Here is a 25,000-nt window from a genome sequence, read left to right on the forward strand (position 1 = left end):
ATCCCAGTAGGAATATTCTGATAACAAAATGTAAGAGAAGTACCTAAATGTAAGAGAAGACTACATATGAGACTTAAAATTGACCAAACAAGATGCCAACTGCAAGGTCAGCTCGTTGGCAGTTCACACACTGATAAGACATATACTTTTCCTGTATTGCACATTGTTTTGGATAAGAACGGCTGCTTAAGTAAACAAATGGAATGTTAGAAAACATAGCTCTGCCCTGATACAGCTTCCAAACAAAGAATGGGCCTTCTTATCATCAGGCATAAGGCTGACTGGTGTTTACTCACCATGCACAGAGAGTGGAAGTTTACCACAGTGCAGTGCCTCTCGGCTATTTTCCCCCAGACCGGCTACTGAAAGCCTATGGGCAGCAGATACCATAAACAACAGTCATGTGTTGTGTGTGCGTGTTTTTTTTTATGTTTCCCCCCCATGCACACATTTATGTCTTACAGTCTCATGTCTTATGATTACAGAATATGATAATTCTCATAATTCAAATCTATTGAGGCAGTTCATTATATACAGTACTATTATTAAAATGTATGATTACTATTATCATTATGGTAAGATATCATTTGTAACTGTGAAATTTAGTTTTTTATTACCAAAAAGCTAATTAAAAACGTAACTGAACTACGCTGTAGTACAAAGTCATAGCTATTTGAATGTTTACAAAAATCTCGCTTTGTATCACCAGACTCTTCCACAAACATCAGATCAATGTTGTTCTTGACCTTAAACATTCACCAGGGTTTTGCCCAGTAGGTCTCTGTGTGTATTGCCACACTTGTGGAATGTGCTTCTTTTTTTTTCGGTCTGGCTTTGGACTTTCCTCATGCACACCGCCTTCCAGGAACTTCCAGGAAAGTCATATTCTGATAATAGCACTCCCAAACGAGCATTTGTTTTTACTCTGAGGGGTTGAGAAAAAAAATCAAAAATACATAAGTCCAAGTCGTGTTGTAGTCGCTGTAACATTACATTGTTACCATCTCATTGATACCATCCAGCAACTAAAACCGAAGAAGAACACAGGAAAGACAGGACTCCAACTATCCAATATAATCATGCTTGCTTATAGATTAGCGTCCTGCCGTCCTGGTATAATCTATGGTCGTCTGGATGTGTCTTCATGTGAAAGTGGTAGTCTATTCAGAGCAGTGGACATAACCCAAAGGCTATTGCCTGACTACACTGGACTTCAGATGTGAGACTGTACTGGTTTATTGGAGAGAGTAGAGTGAAAGTGGTCGGCCCCCAGCTGAGCAGTGTGGTGAAGCCACACACATGGACTGTTTAGCTATTTCACAAGCACATTGCACGCACTATTGTTTGAGAGTAGTAAACTTCCTAGTGCTCTCCAAAAAGCACCAAATAACTTCTCTAAATTAAAAAAAAAAAAAACGCCAAAGGTTAAAACAGCAGAGGACAAAATCATCCCCTCCCCCCCGCTCCCCCCCCACCACACACTCCAGCCAGCTCAAACATAAATCTCCAGGCAATATGGCCAAAAGGCCTGTGAAAGAGAGGTGCTTAAATCTCACGGGTCAGGGCCCTGAGCTCTGGAGATGACAGCCGTGAGTTCAGCCTGAGCTCCACTGGTGACAGAGACTGCACACACACACACACACACACACACACACACACACACACACACACACACACACACCAAAACACCAACTTCTGAAAGTATTAACCCATCAAAGTCTGACATCACCTGTACGCTGGTTGACCAAAGATATCTGGCCTGAATCTTGATATCAAAATCAGACCACTCAGAGTTCTATAAAGTTCTATCAGACCACTGAGGGTTATTAAACCGCTGAGGGTTCTATAGAGTTCTATCAACCACTGAGGGTTCATACAGCAAAACTCAGTGCCAACGTGCACATCTGCCTGTACACACAAATGCACAGACACACAGACACACAGACACACAGACACACAGACACACAGACACAGACACACACACACACACACACATACACACACACACACACTCTCTCTCTCTCTCTCTCTCTCTCTCTCTCACATGAGAGAGTATGGTGCTATGGACAGGGAGGAATGTGAGGAGCAAGGGTTCTTCAGTACAGCTGTCTGAATCAGTTGTTTACTGCAGCTCTTGGAGAAATAGGAATTACACACTAACACACATAACACAGACCCCCGCCCCTTCACCCCCGCATGCACACACACACACACACACACACACACACTTCTCTATTGTTAAGCCAAAACTGACATATAACTCACACACACACTACACACACACACACACACACACACACACACACACACACACACACACACACACACACTGACAGCTTGCTCAGATTACAGCTGTAGAGAAATGGTTTAGTCACACCGGTAAGCGCCCCCACAGCATTCCACAGTTCTGACAGCACACTTTCCCTTGGCAGCTCAGAGCTCTCTCCAGGCTTCCTCTGCATGCTTGCACTCTCCCTCTCTCTCACGCACGCTACACACACACACACACACACACAAAACACACACACAAACACACACAAAAACACATACACACACATAAACTCACAAACACAGACACAAACACACAACAAAAACACATACATACACACACACAAACAAAAACACATAAGCATACACACACTCACACTCCACTTGTCATCTTCTTTATGCACCAGTCTGGTTGATATAGCCCCCCTTGCTGACCATCTATGCCATACTGGTGAGACCAGCCCAGTAAAGAATAGTTGTGAACATTGGTGAGACCTGCCCGGTAAAGAATAGTCGTAAACATGGGTGAGACCAGCCCGGTAAAGAATAGTAAAGAATAGTCGTGAACACTGATGAGACCAACCTAGTAAACAAAAGCCGTGAACACTGGTGAGACCAGCGTAGTAAACAAAAGCCGTGATCACTGGTGAGACCAGCGTAGTAAAGAATAGTAAAGAATAGTCATGAACACTGGTGAGATCCAGCTATAGCAAAGCATTTTTTAATCACCAGAATACACACAGTGTGATGTCTGCAGGCAAAGACTCCTTAAAATGACTTGACTCAAAGATTCCTTAAAATGTGCTTCAGGTCTCTGAACACTAGGGCCTGAGGCAGTGCTGAAGCAATGTGACATCATCCTGACTTGCATTGTCAGAGCAATACACATTGTCACACACACACACACACACACACACACACACACACAGGCTTGGGCCTAGCATGTCACCTCACAGCCCCCCATGCAGCTGAATGTACAGGTGCTACTGGTAACCAGGGGGCTGAAACAGGATGTGACATCAAATTTTCCCATCCAAAGATGGGATGTGACATAAAATTTTCCCATCCAAAGAGCACTTTTGTGACAGCTGATTTCTAATTCTACCATTAGCTGCTGAGCTCGTTTAAAGCGCCCGATAAAATCATACCATTTGGTCTTGCTTCACTGAACCTCCGCTTTGTGGCATAAGGAACAAGCTGATATCCACCGCAACCAAACTCTTAGTCATCATTGCTAAGCCTATGCCTTATGCCTAATGCCTCTTCTTTTGTGTCTAGTAGTTTGGACACAAATGCACAAGATGGTTAGCCTGGCTATCACCAGACTAAGCTCAATCCTTTGAGTTGAACATCAGTCTGAGGAGTCTGCGCTGTATTTCAACTGCACAAGACATGATCAATGGGTATAGTTCAAATGACTCTGTATGCTTGGATAGTCCTTCAACCAAACTGGGTGCGCTTGGTGGATAAGCCTGGGTTTACCCAGTCTACAAGTATAGTTTTTAAACACTTTCCCTGTGAAGACACTTATATCCTCATAATTGACAAGAGAAACGAGTACACCAAACGGATCTATAAACTACTACTCTATCTCTCTCTCTCTCTGTGTGTGTGTAGGTGCATCTAAAAAGTATAATATAGCACAGTTAGCATGCGCTAACACAGAACTTGGTGGACTCTCATCTCAGGGCACGAAGCTTTTGGGAAAAATAACAAACTCTAGCGGCCTAAAACAAATCCTCCTTGTTTTGACTCCTGTCCACCCCACCTCCTCTTCCCCCAACTTATCCTTTCCCTGCCCTCTCCCCTTCTCTCTCTCTCTCTTTGTCTCTTTTTGTGTACTGAGAGACTCGGGGTAGAGCAGCGATGATGACTTTCAACATCATAGGGACAAAAACGAGAGAGAGAGAGAGAGAGAGAGAGAGAGAGAGAGACGCACACACACAAACACACACACACACACATAGAGAGACACATAGAGATAGAAACAGAGAGAGAGAGGATATTAAAGGATAAGGCACTTCCCTTTACTTTGAATTGTGAAATGGCTGCTGAATGACCAGATGTCCGCATCCCCTGGGCCTCCCTGAAGACGCCGGGCTGGGCAGATGAAGACGCGTCCCACTAAGGCAAAGGTCACAGCGCCGAGACAGACAGGACATCTCGGCAACAACATGTCCCTCACTACAGCTCCACAGCACTTGCAGGAGGCGCTGCACTTATACAACTGGACATGGAGTACCTCTGATTTGTAAGAAGAAATGCTATGCTACATTTAAGGTGCCTCTCATTTGTCTTTTATGCATCCTCCCTTCCTTCCTCGGTCCTCGTCCTCACTGATCTACATAAAGAATGATGGGGCGGCAACAATGGGATAGTTTATCCAGTGTTAGTTATGGGAACGAGCTTGGAGGACTGAGCATCGAGGATCGAGAAAAGAAGTTGAGAGACACCCAATGTTTGAAATGTCACTGCGCTACCATGCTCATAGATACATAGATATATAGATAGATACTTTGTTGATTCCCAAGGGGAAATTCAAGGAATTACCATAGTGGAGAGACGTCCATTGCAGAGTTTAGAGCTAATTGGTTCCCTACTGCCTGAGCCTTTTCTTGCATAGGCCAGGGTATGGATGACATAAATGGAGAAGAGGAACCTTCCTAAGGAACTATCTCTTATGTTTTTATTACTGCCTGTGCAGGTGATATACAGTACAGGTGAGAGATAGAGAGAGAGAGAGATAGATAGATAGAAATGCTTTGCCAATACAAATTCTATTTTTGCTATGCCAAACAAGCAATTGAATTTAATTGACTTGAATTAAGAGCAAGAGAGAGAGGAAAAGAGAAAAAGAGAGGGAGAGAGAGAAAGAGAGAGGGAAACGAGAGAGAGTCCTCTCACCCGTGATGGCCACCCTTTCCTGGTACTCAGGCGTGATAAGATGTACAGGCGACCTGCTGATGGAAGCCACCAGTGTCATGTGAGAGTTCATTCAGGTTGTCGCCATGGAGACGGTTCTGTACAGCGACACTGGCCTGAGGACACACGCCAGAAACATGACGCTGGCTGACACTGCAAGTTGTTTTCCCCAACTAGCTGGACCTACATTAATGCATCAGGAGGAAAGGTCGTCGAAGGTCATCTACATCTCTCTCTGTATTTCCATTTCTCTCTCAGCCATCACAACTCTTTGCCGAAGTCCACTTCAATGCAATGTGGCTACTAAAACCACTTACACACACTCTCTCTCTCTCTCACACACACACACACCTATGCGACCTCTGTTTCTTTTTGTTTCCACTAGTCGAGCGCCAGAGCTCTTCCGGGTGGAAGTCAGAAGATAAAGTGTGTCTGTTGCAGCGCTTTCCGTCTATTCAAATCTCCAGGTCAGCGCTCGTGTCTCTCACTCCAGTGTGCTCCTTCCCGGCCCTCTCTCCATGGGACAGGGACGCTCTTTCCTGTGGACGTTTCCAGTCAAGAGCAGGCTTTGAACAGCTCCTTCTGGTCATCAGTGCTCTATTCCCCGAAAAGGGCCCTCAAATGTTCCGCTTTAAAGCAACACTGGATGTCACTAGACCTAAAACGCTACTGGGGTACAGTCCAATCTAATGATAATAATAATAATAATAATAATAATACAATAATAATAATAATAGTTTGCTGGCAAAGAGGCAACGAGAGCAACCAACGTTGTGTTGGTTTAAAAGGTGCCAGTTGGAACTTTCCAAGAGGGAACTTTAAAATGTTCATGATGGTGCAGTAACCAGGAGACAAAAAGAAAAATCTGGACACCATTCACACAAGATTTATTTAATCGTTGACAAGCTACACAATTGTTTATCTTCTGTGTATTATGAAGATTGCATAAGATCAGTGGGGGCAACCTCCCCACAGCTGAAGCAGAGAATGAAGTCAGTCTGTTCTCTTTCGCTTCCTTGCTAGTGATTCATCTTTTCCTCACCCTAACGTTTCACTGAGGCAGACACACACACACACACACTCTCACACACGTACGCATTCCTGCTCTTCATTCCTCTCCTGTATCTCTCTCTCTCTTTGCAAAATCTGCGAGCAGTTTTAATCTGGAGATGTTTGTAGTGGCTGCAGTGCACTCCGATTGGGGTTTCTTTAAGCGCGCTGTTGGAAAACGGCGACCCGTAATGCTGGCCCTATGGGTCCACTCCCCCGCCCATAAAACAAACATGCCGCAGTTTTCCTTGGCCACTCAGCCTCGGTCCGTGCCAGAATGATGCTGGACACCCGTCCGATTTTGGCGACACAGCCGACCCCTTGGCTTTATACCCAGGAGGCTCTCTGTTTATGCCACAGAAAAAATATTTTTGTCAAAAAAGCCCCCAATCAACATGAGCACGGCCGATGTAAGCCTTTGCTCTAACTAAATTTAGCATGAGGTTGTCTTTAGTTTGTAAATTATTTCTGCATGTCTGCATATCTGCTTTCCTTAAGCCAGCCTTGAGACTTAGGACTTTACATAATGTTTTTCACATGAAAACTCCATGGCTACAGTGAGAACGTGTGTGTTGTAGGGCATGTTCTAGTGTGTGGTTTGGCCACACTGCGCACCACCCTTTTGTGTAAAAGGCAGACGCATCAGTGTGCTTTTGGTTGTAAGACAGCAGATACAGGAAGGGCAGGTCTGAAGGGCTAGGTAAATATGGGCCAGATGATATGTGCAGATGCTTCTGTGGGTCACTCCTGAGCATAACAACTCAAAGAAACCAGAAACTATCTGCAGCATGGGAGCTATGTGCACATCCCCTCCAGCCTCAGATGGGAACCTAAGACGCAACCCCCCCCCCCCCCCCCCCCCACACACACACACAAAAAAGCTAACCGCACAATCCCACTGTGGTAAGACCCCCCCCCCCCCTTTCACTCTCTCCTGCGCGCTCTCACACACACACACACACACACACCAAACATACTCTTTCTTGCTCTCTCCATATTGACTGGAAAGTTTTTAAAGCATCCCTTAACGCTTGGCCTGCAGAGAGGGCTCCCTCCTGGTCTTGTGTAAGCTTTGAGCGCTGCTTCCAGGCGTTCTGCAGTGTTGCTTTACCCTTCTGACTTTCTGAACTCTATGGAGTCCTAATCCTCATCTGTGTCAATCTGCTGAAGCAGTCCATAATAAAACTAAACAAACAACAAAACTATATTGCTGCACTGATTGGATAAATACAAATATTGTCTGTTATCCAAGAGTTCATTTGTAAACCGTAATGAAAAAGTCAGCATAATGTTTCATGCACATAGGTTCCTTGCTGCAGCTGATAGAGGTAAATACGGTAACAATGTAGCCCGACAAGAATTTAAAAGTGATCGAAATGGCAGCTGTGAACATTAGCTTTCCACAGTGACGCTGAAAACTAAGTGGGAATCTGAAGTAGGCTAACTGAACATGTAGGCGATACTGATACAACAATGCTGATACTGCAGCCTCACTAATACTAATAAACTGTGAGTCAGTGTTGTTGGTGAAGTCACTAATTAAAAGTTAGACACAACCTATCACTTCAAGCAATTACATGAATAATTGACCATAGACAACCCATTTGTGCAGATAAAATGGTTTATTAGCTTTACTCGAACGCAGGAATTGTTTGAAAGAGCCAGTGTTGTGTACAACCGAAGCTCCTCCTAGAGTGGTCTGCTTTTTATAAGGAAATGCGCAGTGCTGAGTTCGACAGAGGGGGTGCGCTCTGCAGGTCAGAAACAACTCACCAGACCAGGAATAAATCCACCCATCGGGCCTAAAAACTTAATATTTCCACCAAATCCGCGCTCACTTCAAGCTAACATCATGGCTGCTGCCATCGTCTCTGCGTTCTTTGATTACGACGAAGTGCTGAGCAAAGTAAGGAAACTATCTTTTTTTATCACGAAGTTTTGTGCGGATTTTGTCGTGGTGCATTGGTTGGTAAGCCAGTAGTTGGTTGGAACAAGGTGGAACGGAAACCACTTGGAAGACATGGGTAAATAGCGTGCCTGAAGTTACTAGATAATTCGATTACGCACTTTGTTGCAAAAATGCTGCTCATGCTGAAATGACAAACGACAAATGTTTATATAGTATTTTGTTGACAAGCTGGTGTTTATGCGCTACTTTTTAAGAATCGCGACAAATTTATGGGCGCGTAATCTCAGCCTGTAAATCATCGCACCATGTTTCGCTCGACTGTCAAAGTTGGAGACGGATTGCATGGCAGGGACTGCTGTCACCACCTTTTACAGTTCAAGTCCATGCGTCTATCACGCGTTTGTCACATAAAATCGCTAACTGCATGTCTACCAGCTGAAGACTGAGCTCCATTTTCAAGGCCATTGGGTCGTAACAGCTTAGAAACATGTCAGAAAGAGTGCTTTAAAACACGCGATGTTTGTGCCTCTGAGAAGGTGAAGTTACAAATTCGTATCAAGAATGTTGTATTTTGTATCGAGACTGTTGCTGCAATATGCTACCTACGGCACTGGTGACCTACACCTGGTTTATTGAACTGTGTCTTGGCTACATATTAGCTAGTTACGTGTTGGCAACCTAGTTTCAATCACTGCGAATTATATTGTGGGCATAGTGCACGTTGAGAAAGCAGTACATGTGTTGCGCTGAAGTTCTTAGAATGCTGGCAGTAAATTGCAATGAGATTGTTTTCACAACACCTATATATTCCGAAGGCAGAATAAACAACACATTTGAAAGTAAAGATGATGTATTCTCATGGCAGATTGAACACCACATGATCAAGAATGGTCAGTGGTAAAGTAATGGTAGGTGACATATTTGCCGCCACATTATGTAATCTTGTGCGTTATAGATTACAATGTATTGGTCAAATCACAGCCAAGCCTCATTGGTCTTGATTTATGCACTATGATGTAATACTTGTCCTCGAATCAAACGCAGCCGCCATGCTTAAATGAACAGCATGCCAACACACCTTCAGTCCCACAACATGAAAGAAGCTATTAGAGCCGAGGAAGGTACAAAGTACAAAAAAATATAGTTGGACTAAATGCTTGAAGTATCTTTGGGGAAAAAGGATATTTGTGCTCTGTGTAGTAGCACTCTGCTTGCTTGGTCTGATTGTGTTTTGTTGTTTTTTTCTCTTTGGTGCGCAGAACACCAAGATGTTCAACTTCAACAACACCTTCAGTGGCCCCCCCTCTAGCGCAGGTGTCCCCCCCAGCCCCCCTCCCACCGGCCCCCTGCTGGACAGACGGGCTGTGGGCTCTCCCCCCTCCTCTTCCTCCTCCTCCTCCTCTTCCTCCTCCTCCTGCTCCTCGGCCGGGGGAATCCACCAGCGGAGGCACTCTGCCAACGCCCTGAGCTTGCCCCCACCCCCGGGGGCCCGTGACCCACGCCTACGGGAGCGCTGTTATTCCGAGACGGGCGATCGTCTCCGGGCCCCCGGGGCTGGAGGAGGCGGCGGCGGCGGCGGCGGCAGCACCCTGGCCGCCATCGCGGCGGCGTCGGGCCTCGGCCCGGTCAACTCCAGCCGCTACAAGACGGAGCTGTGCCGCCCGTTCGAGGAGCACGGCGCCTGCAAGTACGGCGAGAAGTGCCAGTTCGCCCACGGGCACCAGGAGCTGCGCAGCCTCAGCCGCCACCCCAAGTACAAGACGGAGCTGTGCCGCACCTTCCACAGCATCGGCTTCTGCCCGTACGGCCCGCGCTGCCACTTCATCCACAACGCCGAGGAGCGCTGCGGCCCCATGCCCCCCAACAGCGCTGGCGGCGTGGGACGCATGATGCCGCCGCCGCCCCTCGCCAACCGCCCGCGTCTCCAGCACAGCCTCAGCTTCGCCGGGTTCCCCAGCGCCCCCTCCCTGACCCCCCCGCCGAGCCTGGCGGCCGACTGGCCCAGCAGCGACCCCTTCGCCCTGCCCAGCCAGGAGCTGGCCCAGCTGTTCGGCTCCGGCCTGGCCGACGCCCCCCCGGTGCTGCGTCTGCCCGCCGTGCCCTGCCCCCCCGACTCGCTGTCCGACCAGGAGGGCTACCAGAGCAGCCTGGGCAGCCACAGCGGCTCCGAGTCCCCCGTGATGGACGCTGCGCGTCGACTGCCTATCTTCAGCTGGCTCTCCATCTCCGACGACTAGAGAGAGAGAGAGAGAATGAAAGAGAAATAGAGAAAGAATGAAAGAGAAATAGAGAAAGAATGAGAAAAAAGAAAGGAAGAGTGAGAGTGAGAGTGAGAGAGAGAGAGAGAGAGAGAGAGATAGAGAGCACTTTCCTCCCCGTTCTCCCCTTCACCCCTGGCCTTGTTTACAGATGACAGAAGGACAGAGAGGTGCAGTGTTGTAGCCATCAAGTCCAATCGGGCAGTCCAAACCCACCCCAACCCACCCCAGCCCACTTCCCTTGCGGATCCCCCCCCCCCCCGTCTATCGCTGAAGACCCTACTGGCCACGAGGGTCCTCCCCCTCTCCTTTGTTTATGGACGGCAACAAGTGACCATGAGATCACGATCCCAGCGTCACGTCATTCTTGTGCCAAACGGAGTGTCAACGGTCCATGTAGTCTCATACCCTGTGTGTGTGTGTGTGTTTGTTCTTGTGTGAGAAAAATGTCTCTGTGTGTGTGTGTGTGTGTGTGTGTGTGTGTGTGTGTGTGTGTGTGTGTGTGTGTGTGTGTGTGTGTGTGTGTGTGTGTGTGTGTGTGTGTGTGTGTGTGTGTGTGTGTATCATTAGTGCCCCTGTCCTCCATGGCCCCTTAGTTCAGCTGATGGGTAAACCAAGAGGGACCATGGAGAAACATCAAGTGCCTTGAACTATCCATTACTCTGACACGAATGTGTATGTGTGTGTGTGTGTGTCTGTGTGTGTAAGGATTACATGGACCAGCACAACATATCCATCCTCTCCTGGCCATTTTGGGAATACACACATGCAAGCAGACATACACACACACACACACACACACACACCCCTACACACACACAAATACAGACTTCTTGAATTTCCTTTTCAACTCACCTGGAAGATTCACGAAAAATAAAGAATCTTCGGTGCTATGTTTGCCATCACCGCGGCAACAATCCCTAAAGTATGTGATGCCTTATACTAAAAAAGCTATACAGTAGTAAATTGTTTTGAAAGATATTTAATTTAATTTGGGGAGGGAAAGTTGGATGTGAACCAAGTTCAACCTTTAAGTCACCCAGTAGGCCTCATTTACAGCCCTCTTTTGCCTTTAAAGTTGTGGTTTCTCCCACTACTGTCTGTGGCCCAGAAAAACACACCAAGTGTTTAAAACAAGTTAAAAAGAAAAAAAGAAAAAGATGATCCTATGACATTCCTCCAGATGCCACCCCATAATATTCTAATACTATCAGTACTATATTATTATTATTATTATTATTATTGTTGTTATTATTATTATTATTATTATTTTGTTCAGAAGAATTTTTGGACGCAAGGTTTTGCTTGTCACTGCTTATTTAACTTATCAAAATGTATTTATTGCTGATTGTATGCATTTTTATTTTGTTTGTATTTATCTGGATCATGACGATAGAATATATTTTTTCTTTTATGTTAAATTATGATCTTCCGTATCAAGATTGACCTGCTTTTGTTTTTATTTTTTCACAGTTAATATATTATACTGCAATTACATTTTGTAACTACACTTTGATTTTATTTTAAAGTGAATCTTAATTTAAAGACAGAATGCAATATTTATTCGTTTCATCCCTTGAGGCGGACTTCAGTTTGAGGTTCTTTTTTGTGTCACTGTCACACCCGTGCTATCAATGGTTTGCCTTGACAATACGTCCTATTCCTGAATGCAAATTGCCTTGAGTGGGGCAGACCAATCAAAAGCATGATTGTAAAACATCCCCCTCCACGAGAACCAATCAACTCCGCCCATACCAGTTGAGCAGTTATGAATGTATCTGTGACATAACCCCTTTCCCGTTCCCTTGTAAAAGTTCAAACAGGGACTTTGACCAGAACACTGAATGTAGTTCACTCTTGTATTTAGTTAACCTTGAAATTTCTGTAAGCTACATTCATCCTCTACTTGACATAAGCATGAAGTTATTGTTAATTAGCAGGAAGAAATCGTGTCTTCTAAAGCTCTCAAATGGGTCTTTTTAAACATGAAATTTAGCATCAGACTTTACTATGATTTTAACAGATTGAAACACAGTAGAACAAGCTAATGACTGTCCTTCGTAATATTGATTATGTAGTGCATTTGAACCACCCTCAGCAGCTGTTAAGTGCCTACCAACACATTCCAGAGGCCACTTTTTACCGTGCCTTTATATACATTTTGTAATTCAGAGCTGGTTAATAATTCCTAGTTGATGAGAATAAGGTTTACAACATTGACATTAAAAGTACCTGTTGAATGTCTTTGTTCTGCAACAGTTGCTGTTCACCACACAAATTAATTCCTTTCATATTTTTGTAGTGACAGATTGCAGTTTAAGACCAATAAAATACATATTTCTAAAAATAAAACGCTTCTTATTTTGTCTTTATGAGAGAAAAGGTTCCATGATGAAACCAAGGTTGGACAACAACTTGCCCGGTGAGCTAATATAGCTAACTGCCAGCCATTAGCTATAAGTGCACTGGTTGCCGTGGCAATGTGACACCTTGGAGCAGGCCTGAGTGAGGAACATTTTCTACAGAGGTAAAAATCTGCCCATGTGGACTCTGGGGTTGGTGTCTGTGTGGATGTAGGAGAGGGAGAAAGAAGGATTGGAGAAGGAGAAGGAGGAAGAGTTTCAGTCAGCAGTCACCAGCAGCTGTGTGGCTGACATCATGAGCGAACGACTGGGCCAGTTGTTCCACTGCATATTTTGACTCTCTGTGGCAACAGTCGGCCTGACTAGTCAAGCTGTGGCTTCTCCTGGGCCAGCGTTGGGTGTTAAGGTCACGCAAACCTCCTGATAAAACACACCATAGAGTCCAGCGCTAAGAAGATTGTTTTCCAGGAAAGTGAGGGCAGGAAGCCTGTCTTGGCCTGGTGCTTTACTGCAGCTTAGAGCTGGAACTGCAGCAACAGCAGCAGCAGCAGCAGTGAAGCTTTGACTTGCTCACTTCTGTTCCCCCTCTAATGGACTGTGTGTCAGTATCGAGTGCTTCAGCCTCTATGGCCGCAGCAACACGAGTGTTTGAGTTGCTTGTGTTTGTAGTAGGGCTCGCATGAATCCAAGAGGTCAGGGTTGTCTGTTGCCAGGGTAACCATCAGGTGAGGCTCGGACTCATTCAGTCTAGCCCTCCTGCTGATGGATTGGTGGAGAGAGGTTGGGGGTTTGGGGTGGGTGAGTGGGGGGGGGGGGGGGGGTCGTTTTCTTTCCTCACCTCCCTCCAAGTCGGAGGGGTGTGCTACAAAACAAGATGAGTGGTGTGTTGAGCCTAAAAACCAGAAAACCAGAAAACCACAAATGGGTTTCAATTCAGCAAGTCTGTGACAGCTGTTGCTTGCAAATGTGTTCCCAGTTTAAAGCAAACAATTGAACGTTTTTTCCACAGAAACTTCAAAGAACATTTGCCTTTGTTTTGTCTAATTTGAACACTCTTCAGGCTTGGGGGGTCAACTACTAACGCTGCCTTACAAGACCCATCCTGCTCGATGCGGAGGGTTGAGATCAGTGGTGTAGTCTAGTTAGCTGTAGTGGGTATGCTGTGGTGTAGTCTTAGTTTTAGTGGGTATGCTGTGATGTAGTCTAGTTAGCTGTCGTGGGTGTGCTGTGATGTAGTCTAGTTAGTTGTAGTGGGTATGCTGTGATGTAGTCTAGTTAGTTGTAGTGGGTATGCTGTGGTGTAGTCTAGTTAGTTGTAGTGGGTATGCTGTGATCCACCCCAAATGTTAATATCTTTGCCTATTTTGGGTGGGTATACTGAGATGGTGATGCTTTTTAGGTGGGTATACTGAGTTGGTGATGTTTTTTAGGTGGGTATACAGAGATGGTGTTGCTTTTTAGGTGGGTATACAGAGATGGTGACGGTGACTGAGCCGCGACTTATACATTGATTTTGCAACATTTCTTCAGCTATGAGGTAAATACACGGGGACGGTTAATATGGTATTAATATGCTTTCGTTTCTTTTAACTCGCATGAAACACTGTCCTGCAGCTTATACACAATGCGGCTTATATGCAGGAAATGACTGTACACTGCGCAGGTCTGCGTATCACGTAGACTTCAGCACTGGTTGAGATCAACAACTACTGTGTGTAGGGAGCCAGCTCATGACAGAGAGACACACACAGGATTAATGCAAGTGCTGTCCTCTGCTTGCCTCCACTTTTATGATCACGGCATGAAACACATGACCAAGGCCTAGCCCACAAACACTAGACGCATCATTAACACCAACATTAATATTGATGCCTTTCTCACGAACACTGACATCATCCTCACAGCAGTTGTTGAAGACAGCAGTGTGGATTAGATCACTGTCGACAAACACTATAAGCAATCAAAAACACACTGGCAATGCAAACATGTCAGTGATCATACGCAGAGAAGTTACCATAAACCCTGCAGCCGCCACAAACTAAATATACTAGACTTACAATAAAAAAAGACTTACTAGCCTTAAGGCTTACTACATTTAAACAAGATGTTTTCATGAGCTGCACAAACAACTAATTCATGGTCATGCCTACATATATCTGAACTTACAAAAATACAAAGACTAATTTTATTCGGGTTCTATCTAAGACTCACTAAACTTAATTTAACCACAACAACAACAACAACACATTACAACACTACATTATAGCACTTCTTCAGGCAGCCAAAGCATTTTTAAAGGGAAGGGGAGGGTACCTTACCCCAGTGTGATGCGTCTGCTAGAGTCAGATGTGGGAGTGGGGTTTCTGGGCCACTGTGTCTTTAAGGGCAGCCGTAGCGGCTGGAGGGGGTGCAGGCGGGAGGGAGGGAGAGAGTCTGAGCTCGAGACTGGATTTCATTTGAGCAACACTCCATCAGCTATTTCTCTCTGTGCTAGTCCTCCCTTCAGCTACAGGCTGAGGACACACAGTCAACTGCAGTGCGCCTCGTGCTCTAGTACTCTGGATCAAGCTTGGCCTCAGAACTAAGGACAAGCCAGTCGTTTTGAGTAGCTCAATGAACACACTATAGGAGGGTGTGTGTGTGTGTGTGTGGTGTTGGGGTGGGGGTTGGTATGTAGCGCATTTGCGGTTTGTTCAAAAGGTCAAAGGTCAGTGGTGTGTACAATTTATCAGGGTCATGGCGCGATAGCGGGTGGAGAGGGTTCACATTACATAATGTCAGTGAGGATATAAACCCATTAAAATCACACTGCTACGACTGCTTAAGAGAACAGAGGCTTCACTGTGAAGACATTGTTAACACAGCTGCTCACCTAATCAGCTATAAGGAAAGTGGACTGTTATGATTTCCTCACATAGTTGTATTTCTTACGACTACACAAACAGTTGTTCATAAGGTCACTTTATTTGTAGTCCTTCACAGATCCTTTGAGTCATTTGTATCGTTTATGTTATGTAGTGTATAAAACTGAAAGGGGTGGTGGTGGGGGGGAGAAGGAACTGTCCAAAATAACGCCATTGTTCAACTAATCAGCAAAACTTCCCTTTAAGGTAGAGGGGGCTATGAGAACAGAAGTCATGGGAACAGGAGTCATGGCAACCAAGCCGGCCGGCGTTCCACTGTTGTTTAGCAGAGAGGTGAGCCACGCCATAATATGTCAGGGGCTGAGACTGCTGTGAATCAGTAGCCAACTGAGGCTGCAGTTTTTACGGCAGACAGCGTGCTTTGGGTAATGTTCCACCGGCATTAAACCTGTCTGGCTCATCCACCCCCCAAAACCCCCCCACCCCCACAGAGCCCTCTAGAGAGCAGGCCTACTGGAGAGAGCTCCAGCAAATGTTTAACCAGACAGTCCTAAGCAGCTCCAGAGGTCCTGCAGGATGGCAGCCCAGCGTGGAGCGGAGCGGAGCGGCGCGGCAAGCAGCTGTATCTCAGCGTCTACTGGCTTTAACGAGGCACCCACAGCCTTCAGCGCTGTCAAGCGCCGTCCTTATAAGGGCAACCGAGGGCCGTCATGACGCCATGTGTTCACTATGCTCTTGTTGACAAACACTTCTGAGATAAGTGAGACTTTGTGCCCGGGGGAGAACAGGAGTGAACTTGGTTTCTTGTGATTGTTACAAAACATACCTCTTTGGGTCTAATTCTACACCCATTAATCTTCTCATACAAATCTCATCTTCCTTTAGACGTAGACATTAAATCGACAAACTGTCTCACATTAAACAAACTCAACCAAGCTTATTCACCCTTTATTAAACACACCATCTCCCTCCTTATACTACCCATCTACCCATTCCTACAACAACTGTAAACATTGTGATAACATTTCATTACTGGGACTCCATCAACATTAACATCCACACTATGGATCATGCACTTCTTTGAGACTTATATAAACACATATATTTACTGATTATTCTTTAGACTCATGTAACTTTTGTATTCATTTCGTCATCCTTTTTACATCTTATTCTGAATTACTACAAACATTGGGCATCATAGCCTACACTCACACACAGAATGGCCGGCCTTTTCAACCTCTCTCCTAGTCTCGTTGTGAATCTCGTTGAGCCCTTTCGAATTTGCATGCTTAAACCCCTTCAACCTTTTTGTGCTTTCACATTAGATAAGCGTAACATATCCAAACAGTCTGGAGTCAGTGTTCCTGGTTTCACCCCCTGGCCTCTGCCGAGGTTTTATCTCTGAGTCACCGACGGCCAAAGTTCAGGACACAACCCAGCTGACCCCAGCTGACCAATCGTCTGGGTCCGCAGGTGAGCCTGAGCCCCTGGTCACCTCACACACCTGTATTATCATACCTCCCGCCGGCGGTAGTGGTGGTGGTGGTGGCGGGGGTCATGGGGGTCATCGCCACGGCTCCGGTCAGTCTGTAGTCGAAACCTGTCCGCACGCGGATCGGCTGCAGCCCCGGGTCAGTTCCTTGGGCTGACATCATTTCCTGGCTTGCGTTTCCTTGGAAAACACAACAGAATGGGGGGAATAAACGTATTAGTCGGGATGGCTCTGCGACTCTGTCTGCTGCGCTGTGGGTTTGCACCACAACAGTGCTAAACACCATAACCCATTGTGCTGCTGACCGCCCGCTCACCACTGTGGCCAATGGACCCTCTTGACTTCACCCTCAGGGTCTGAGAGGGGGAGAGGAGAAGGGAGGGAGGGAGAGGGAGAAAGAGAGAGAGAGAGAGAGAACAAGAGAAAGAGAGACAGAGAGGGAGAAAGTGAGAGAGAGAAAAAGAAAAAGAAAGAGACAGAGAGAGTGACAGAGAGAAAAAGTGAAAGAGAGAGAGAGAGAGTGAAGGACCTTCACTCTCTCTCTCTCTCTTTCACGAGAGAAAAAGCGAAAGAGAGAGAGGGAGGGGGGCAGGCAGCCAAGTCTCGAGTCTCAAAGGAAATCATATGGCAACGAATAAACAAGGGCTCTTGTTTACACTAGCCACTCACAATGATAGAGGTTCTGTGTTGAGAGCGCTCACAGGACAGACGTGCAGTACAGGGGAGAGAGCTGCTCGCGCCCGCCACTAGGAACTGACGGTGCAGCTCACAGGGTTTCAAGTCGGGGCTAGTTCGCCCACGCATCCCCTTGCAGACAGGCAGCCAGTCAGGCAGTCAGGCAAGTCACACAATAAAAGGTGGGACGTGCACCAGTGAAGATACAACGTTTAATCGCTAAAGTCACAGTCTTTTTCCGTTCTAGAATGACGACAGACCCAGCTTATACACATAAAAACAAACAAATACAAACACACACACACACACACACACATACACACACACACACGGGTGAATACAGGGTTTCCAGATCTTGAGATAAACCAGTCCAAAGCAGGATAAAACAGCAGCCCAGCAGTCAAATATTACTGTTGTGAGCCAGCTCAGGCCACTTAAGGAAGGCTTGCAAAACAAGGCCTCTGTACGGTGTAGCAGTGCATAAAAGAAACCGTAAGATGATCACACATCTTAAAATGCTTTAAAATGACAATTACAGCCACCATGCTGCCATGCAGACCAAAGCCCATGAACTTGATGACTCTGTTTCATAGCAACTACAAAGTAGCCAACACAAGCGAGACACAAATAACAACGCGATGGAAAACAAGTGGAAACAATGTTTAGGTAGAAAACAGCTTGTGCTCTTCAAGACCAGAGGCTGCCACACTTTCACTCTGGTCCTGAAAAAACCCAGCTGTCCCACATAGAAGGTCAGTCGGATAGCTTGGCCCTCATCACTGGTCTGGACTCCAGGGGAAAAGCCTTGATAAAGTGCCACAGTGCATGTGCTGACATTTCAAACAAATAAATCTAATTTCTTATCGTCTGACACGAGCTGAAGGTCCTCCAAACGCTAACAATGTTAGCGATTAACTGGCAGAACGATGGAGCAGTTGGCTCCCCTCTGCCAAAGAGATGCTAACTGCTACCCCTCACATGCCACTGACCATAGTGGACATTCACAACGGTATGGAGTGCTAGCATAAAGTGAATTTGGAGCAATTTCAATTACATTTAAATGTATTCATTTAGCAGACACTTTAGCGACTTACATACAGTAAGCCAATGATATAGATGAGTTTAGAATGTTGGTAAACATTAGCATTCTACCACCCAGAAGTATCTTATCGCTAGGCCTATGTGTATGCCAGTTAGTAGATGATTGTAGCCTAACTAACAACTAAGTGAAGCAGATTATTGTAGCCTAGCTATTATCTAACAAACAGCGACAACCTCTAAAACATATATCTCAGTCAACAACATCATGATTACAATTTTTTTTTTACAATCTTTTTTTTTTTAAACCGACATGAAGGGTTAGTTTAATAGTGATGCCATTCAGGACCATCTGAGAATATGTTGTTCTTGCCATCCAGTAGTACGTTTATTACCGTCATTTCCCAACTATTAACCGCGGCTTATGCATTGGTTTTGCAAAATTTCTTCAGCTATGTGGTTAAAACACAGTTAATATGGTATCAATATGGTTTTGTTTCTTTTAACTTAAACATAAAACACCGTCCTACGGCTTAAACACAATAAGGCTAATGCACAGGAAATGACTGTCAGCTGCCACGCCCAGCTGACATGTTCTATTACAAGAGCCATTGTCCCACAACTCGGGCTCAGGGGTGGAAGTCGGGAATTGAACCCACAACTTTCCGCTACCCTGCCTCTGCCCCAGTGCTACAATCCGTATCAGCTGGTGCAGATGCAGTGTCGGGGAGGTCGGCGAGGGAGGGCGAATCAGAAGCCAACGCAGAAATAGCTCGGAATCTCGCAATCCAAATCAGCTCACAAACGAGACGTATCAACAGAGATCAATGCCTACTTCTGAGCGAGAGCAAACTTTTATTTATTGAAATGTGCTGCTGCTGGAGTTTCCATGACGTTAGGTCTACGCAGCTGAGCTCTCCGCAAGGATCCAGCCGGCGTCTGCGTCTCCAGATAAAAGCAAAGCAGGGCTATAAAACTCTCCTGTGACACGGCCCTGGCTGCACTTGACCAGGGCTCTGACTCTGCAGGTCCATAGAGTATGTGTGTGTGTGTGTGTGTGTGTGTGTGTGTGTGTGTGTGTGTGTGAATGCGTGTGTGTACAGTATGTGTGCATGTGTGTATGAATGTGTGTGCAATCTGTCCATTTGAGTTAGAGAGGCTGTGCGTGTGTGTGTGTGTGTGTGTGCGTGTGTGTGTGTGTGTATGTGTGTGTGTGTGTGCGCAATCGGTGCATGTGAGTTAGAGAGGCTGTGTATGTACGTACGTGTGTATGTATGTGTGTATGTGTGTAGGTGTGTGTGTGTGTGTGCGCGCGTGTGTGTGTGTGTGTGTGTGTGTGTGTATGTATGTATGTATGATAGCGCGAGTTCGAGAGGGTGAATGTGTGCGTGTGAGTTAGAGAGCGTGCGTGCGTGTGTGTGTGCGTGCAGGGGGTGGGTTCATGTGAGATGCATTTTCCATCTGACTGCTCTGGTACACTGAGTTCTGTGTGGAGAGAGAGGCCACTGGCTGCCGACCGGAGCACTGGGCTGCTCGTCCAGGACCACGGGAGGGAGGCTGCAGTATCCACCTCTCCACACAGCCTGTATCTGCACAGTCATATGCCTCACCCTACCCCCCCTTTAATCTCTCTCTCTCTCTCTCTCTCTCTCTCTCTCTCTCTATCTCTTTCTCTCAAACACACTCACTCACACACACACATCTGCAGAACAAATATGATGCATTTACATTACAGTGCTCCTCCACAATGGAGTGTGATGAGTTTCAGGGCCATAGAGAGTTGAACTATCAGTCCAAACACCCTGGAGTGGAGGATTGGTGGCCTGGCGGCTAATAGTCAGGAAATTACGGTATTTCTTTGCTGTTTTCTCGTTTTACGCTTGCAGGTTTCTCTGCAGAGCTTCCCCTACAGCTTTCTTGTGTATATTTTACAACATTCCTCAATCGGTCAGTCTGTCTTTTCATCAGCATGATTTGTCATTGCCCGGCCCGGTGGCACACATTTGCAAGTGTGGTGCAGTCGCTAGGGGGAAGCGAGACAGACATCATTCAACCCGGAATAAGTCAAAGAACCATTCCAATGTCTCTGAAGCTGATCAGTTAAGACAAATTAAGCTAAAAAATGGCACAGTTTAAATTCCCTTTAAATGCAGCCAATGTCAACTGCTCTTTCAAGAGTATCGGCTTCTGAGGAATGGTTTATGGCTTTTAGGAGACTGCCAAGCAGAGACAAGCAGAGCAGCAGGGAGGAGAGGAGAGGAGAGGAGATGGGTAGAGGAGTAGAGGGGGGGGGAGAGGAGAGGAGGAGAGGAGAGGAGAGGAGATGGGTAGAGGAGAGGAGGGGAGAAGAGAGAATAGAGGAGAGGAGAGGAGAGGAGAGGAGAAGAGGGGAGGGGAGAGGAGAGGTGGGGAGAGGAGGGAAGAGGAGAGGAGAGGAGAAGAGATGGGCGTTTTGGTCTTGGCCATCCCTGTGAAACCTGCTGTAAGTAAGACCACGAGCGTCTCGTCCCAACAGGCCGGTCGGCGAGGCGGAGGGGCTGCTGGCTGTGGTCCACCTGCCTGTCGGGACGGGCGTTTGGTCTTGGCCATCCCTGTCAAACCTGCTGTGAGCGAGAGCAGCCCACAGAGACCACGAGCGCGTCGCCCTGACAGGCTGGTGGACGATGTCCAGCAATACCCCTCCACCCGGCACCCACTCCCCCCCAACCCCCGCGCACTCGCCTCTCCGCCACACCTCATCACACACACTGCGGGTTTGGAAGCCGGAGCGCAAGAACTCCTCGGCCGACCTCGCCAGCGACCCAGCACACTCCTCAGATGTGTTTTTGCCTCGCCTCTCTTTCACTCCTTCTCAGTTTCTCCCTCTCTCCCTCCCTCTCTATCCCCCAATCCTGCTCTCTCTCTCTCTCTCTCTTCCCTAATTCTGTCTTCTTTTAGTTTCCCTCTTCTCTCCATTATCGCTAGATCCCAGTCTCTCCATTTCTCTTGATCTCTCTTCTCATCTTTACTCTCCCCATTTCCCTCCCTCCCTCGGTCTCTCCCCCTCTCTCCCTCCCTCCCTCCCTCCCTCCCTCCCTCTCTCTCTCCCTCCCTCTCTCTGTAGCCGGGCCTGTGTGCTGTGTGGAGCCTGTGGCGTGTCTTACGCAACAGCCCAGCGTGGCGTTCCAGCGCGGCCTCTCTCCCAGGCCTGGGCCAGCGCGCCGGAGCCAACACAAACCCCACAAATAATCAAATCAAACTGCTAAATTACAGAGGGCTATTAGAGTCCAGCACACACCCTCTCCCTTTCCCCCACTCCACTCACTCACTCGCTGGCTCTCTTTCTTTCCTTCTTTCCTTCTCTCGCTCTCTCTCTCTCTCTCTCTCTCTGTCTCTCTCAATCCTGGAGTTATTCCTGCTTTGGTGGAAGGAGCTAGCAGTGGTGAGGTTGGGTGGGGGTGTGAGGGGTTGGGGTTGTGTGTGTGTGTGTGTGTGTGTGTGTGTGTGTGTGGGGCGGGGGTGAAGGTGGGGGAAAGGGCTTCCAGATGCCGTCCGATTGCACATGATGAGTCAGAGCGTTTCAGCGGGCCAAGATTCACAGCACTCTCCCATGGCACCTCGTGCTGAAGCAGCCCACCTCACACACACACACACACACCCACCATCAACCCTCAGCCCTGCCTGCCTGCCTGTTGGAAACACTGAGTCAGCCAACTGGCCAAGGACTTTTCTTTCATGTTTATCTGTGGGTCCATAATGGGAGGCTGTCGCTCTTGCTTGCTCTCTCACACACACACACACACACACACACACACACACACACACACACACACACACACACACACACACACACACACACACACACACACACACACACACACACACACACACACACACACACACACACACACACACACACACACACACACACACACACACACGCTAGTTCATGGAAGTAAGGCCCCCACTAATAATGTAAGTCATGCCAGAGAAAGCAGACAGTTATCAGAGAGCCCATTTCCCTGTTTCCTGCGGATGTGTTTGTTTGAGGTCCATCTCTCCCTGTGTGTGTGTGTGTGTGAGAGAGTGAGTGTGTCTGTGTGTGTGTGTGTGAGAGAGAGTGTGTGTGTGTGTGTGAGAGAGAGAGTGAGTGTGTCTGTATGTGTGTGTTTGTGTGAAAGAGAGTGCGTCTGTGTGTGTGTGTCTGTGTGTATGAGTGTGTGTGTGAGAGTGAGTGTGTCTGTATGTGTGTGTGTGTGTGTGTGAGAGAGAGAGTGTGTCTGTATGTGTGTGTCTGTGTTGGTATGTGTGTGTGTGTGTGTGTGTGTGTGTGTGTGTGTGTGTGTGTCTGTGTTGGTATGTGTGTTTGTGTGTGTGTGTGTGTGTGTGTGTGTGTGTGTGTGTGTGTGTGTGTGTGTGTGTGGCTGCTTTCACATAGCCAGGTTACATGACTATTCCAATTATGACCAGTGGTGGTAGGAGCAACCAGCATTCTTTTCCTGTGGTCAAGTGTGTGTGTGTGTGTGTGTTTGTGTGTGTGTGTGTGTGTGTGTCTGTATATCTGTTGTGTGTATGTGTGTGTGTGTGTGTGTGTGTGTGTGTGTCTGTGTATCTCTCTCTAGGTGTGTGTGTGTGTGTGTATCTGTGTGTGTGTGTGAGGGTGTTTATGGGGCAGCCTTACATAACCCCCCCACCCCCTCCCCCAGTATCCCCACAGGGAGGAAATCATCAGGCTGCAGTTTCCACTGAGCGTCTCGCTGCATTGTTCTGGCCATGTCAGACGGAAGAGATCTCCACTCTGGCCAGCCCAAGAGAGAGGAGAGGGAAAAAAAGAACGAGAGAAAAAAAGGGAAAAAAGGGACAGCCAAACACAAGTCATTTCCAATCACAGGCCGGCCAATCCCTTTGTTTTCCCCTCCACCTCTCTGGGCCTTATCGCTCATCTTTTTCTCTGTGTCCTAATGAGGAGTCACCCATGCTGCCAAAACTGCGCCTCCTCCACCTCCACCACCTCCTCCTCCACCTCCTCTTCCTCCACACACTCCACCTCCTCCTCCTCAACACACTCCACCACCTCCTCCTCCTCCCACTCCACCTCCTCCTCAGTCCGACGCATCCAGCACCTCGTCCTACCTCTCTCCACCCAAAGCTCGCCACAGAACAGAAACCTGACGCGCAAACACTTTCCACCAGGGCTCCTTAATTAAACACACGAGCCTTCATCCTAAAAGCATTCCGTGCCTTTGTGCAGGATCCGTGTCAAATGCCAGCTCACGGGGCCAGATGTGGAGCTTCTGGTGGCCACCATGGAGCCTGCTGCCGGGTCTCGCTACTGAGAGAGGGACACGCGGGGAAGTGATTCGGTTTCCCGTCGTATGTAGTCCATCTCTTGTACTGAACTGAAAGCTTTGGCACAAACAAAGTTAATGAGGTCTAGTAGGCAGGATGAGAAAGCCTTCAAATCCTCCTAACCTAACCCCCCCCCCCCCCCCCCCCAGAACACAGCAAAGTGAGTCAGTGAGAGAGTAAGTGAGTGAATGGATGAGTGAGTGAGCGAGAGAGAAAGAGTGGGTGAGTGAGTGAGTGAGTGAGTGAGTGAGTGAGTGAGTGAGTGAGTGAGTGAGTGGCAAAACAACTCACTTCAGGAAGGATTTGTTGAAGCATTAGCCAATATTAGTCAGAGATCTGACTAGGCGTCAACAGGTTGTGCTTGTGGTGGGTTGGGGGTTGGATTGGGATTGGGTAGCAAGGTGTTGCATTCAGGTTGAGACTGGTTACAAACCTCAAGCCCCAATGCAAACTTTCATCAGCAATCCTAAGATCATAGGTCAGATTTCTGTGCACATACAGATAAGAGGTATATCTTCATTAGGCAACAAATGGCACAGCTAAAAGGAGAACATGCTTTTCCAGGAGTCCCAGATTCAGGACTGGACTGGCCAGAGGACTAATAGTTTTGTAACTGGATCAATAAGCTTAGTTTAGTAACTAAGAGTTTTGCAACTGGCCTGTGGGCTATTTTGTTTTACTCTGTTACTCTGCCAGTAGATTTGGTGTTTAGATATTTTGCAATAGTTATGGTGATCTGCCCAAGACCAATATTTTAGTAGTAAGCCATACTCAGTCTTGCCAAGGGCTGAGACAGAAACTGTGTAGGCATAGACTACAGTGAGTCTTAATTA

At 47.0% G+C, this 25,000-nt stretch overlaps 2 protein-coding genes across 3 annotated transcripts in view; one reads left to right on the forward strand and one right to left on the reverse strand.

The window, feature by feature from the left end:
• The first annotated feature begins 7,964 nt into the window (after nt 1-7,964).
• LOC134097489 (mRNA decay activator protein ZFP36L1-like) lies at nt 7,965-12,759 on the forward strand. Its single transcript, XM_062550358.1, has 2 exons — nt 7,965-8,146; nt 9,409-12,759. The coding sequence occupies exons 1-2, from the start codon at nt 8,093-8,095 to the stop codon at nt 10,384-10,386; spliced, it is 1,032 nt and encodes a 343-aa protein (XP_062406342.1). The 5' UTR covers nt 7,965-8,092; the 3' UTR covers nt 10,387-12,759.
• A 3,791-nt stretch (nt 12,760-16,550) lies between these two features.
• Nucleotides 16,551-25,000, reverse strand: part of rad51b (RAD51 paralog B) — a 52,430-nt gene continuing 43,980 nt past the window's right edge. For both annotated transcript variants that reach the window (XM_062550359.1, XM_062550360.1), the window contains one exon: nt 16,551-17,306. In XM_062550359.1, coding sequence (XP_062406343.1) covers nt 17,131-17,306 — 176 coding nt within the window. In that variant the 3' untranslated portion in view covers nt 16,551-17,130. The remainder of the gene's footprint in view (nt 17,307-25,000) is intronic.

The sequence above is a fragment of the Sardina pilchardus genome, chromosome 12 (assembly GCF_963854185.1).
Source record: "Sardina pilchardus chromosome 12, fSarPil1.1, whole genome shotgun sequence".
In the NCBI taxonomy this organism is placed as follows: Eukaryota; Metazoa; Chordata; class Actinopteri; order Clupeiformes; family Clupeidae; genus Sardina; species Sardina pilchardus.

What these genes read in the sequence shown, in the direction of transcription:
- LOC134097489 (XM_062550358.1), top strand. Translation starts at nt 8,093, where the DNA reads ATGGCTGCTGCCATCGTCTCTGCGTTCTTTGATTACGACGAAGTGCTG. An exon ending in ACGACGAAGTGCTGAGCAAA is followed by an intron (nt 8,147 to 9,408) that starts GTAAGGAAACTA and finishes TTTGGTGCGCAG; the next exon opens with AACACCAAGATGTTCAACTT.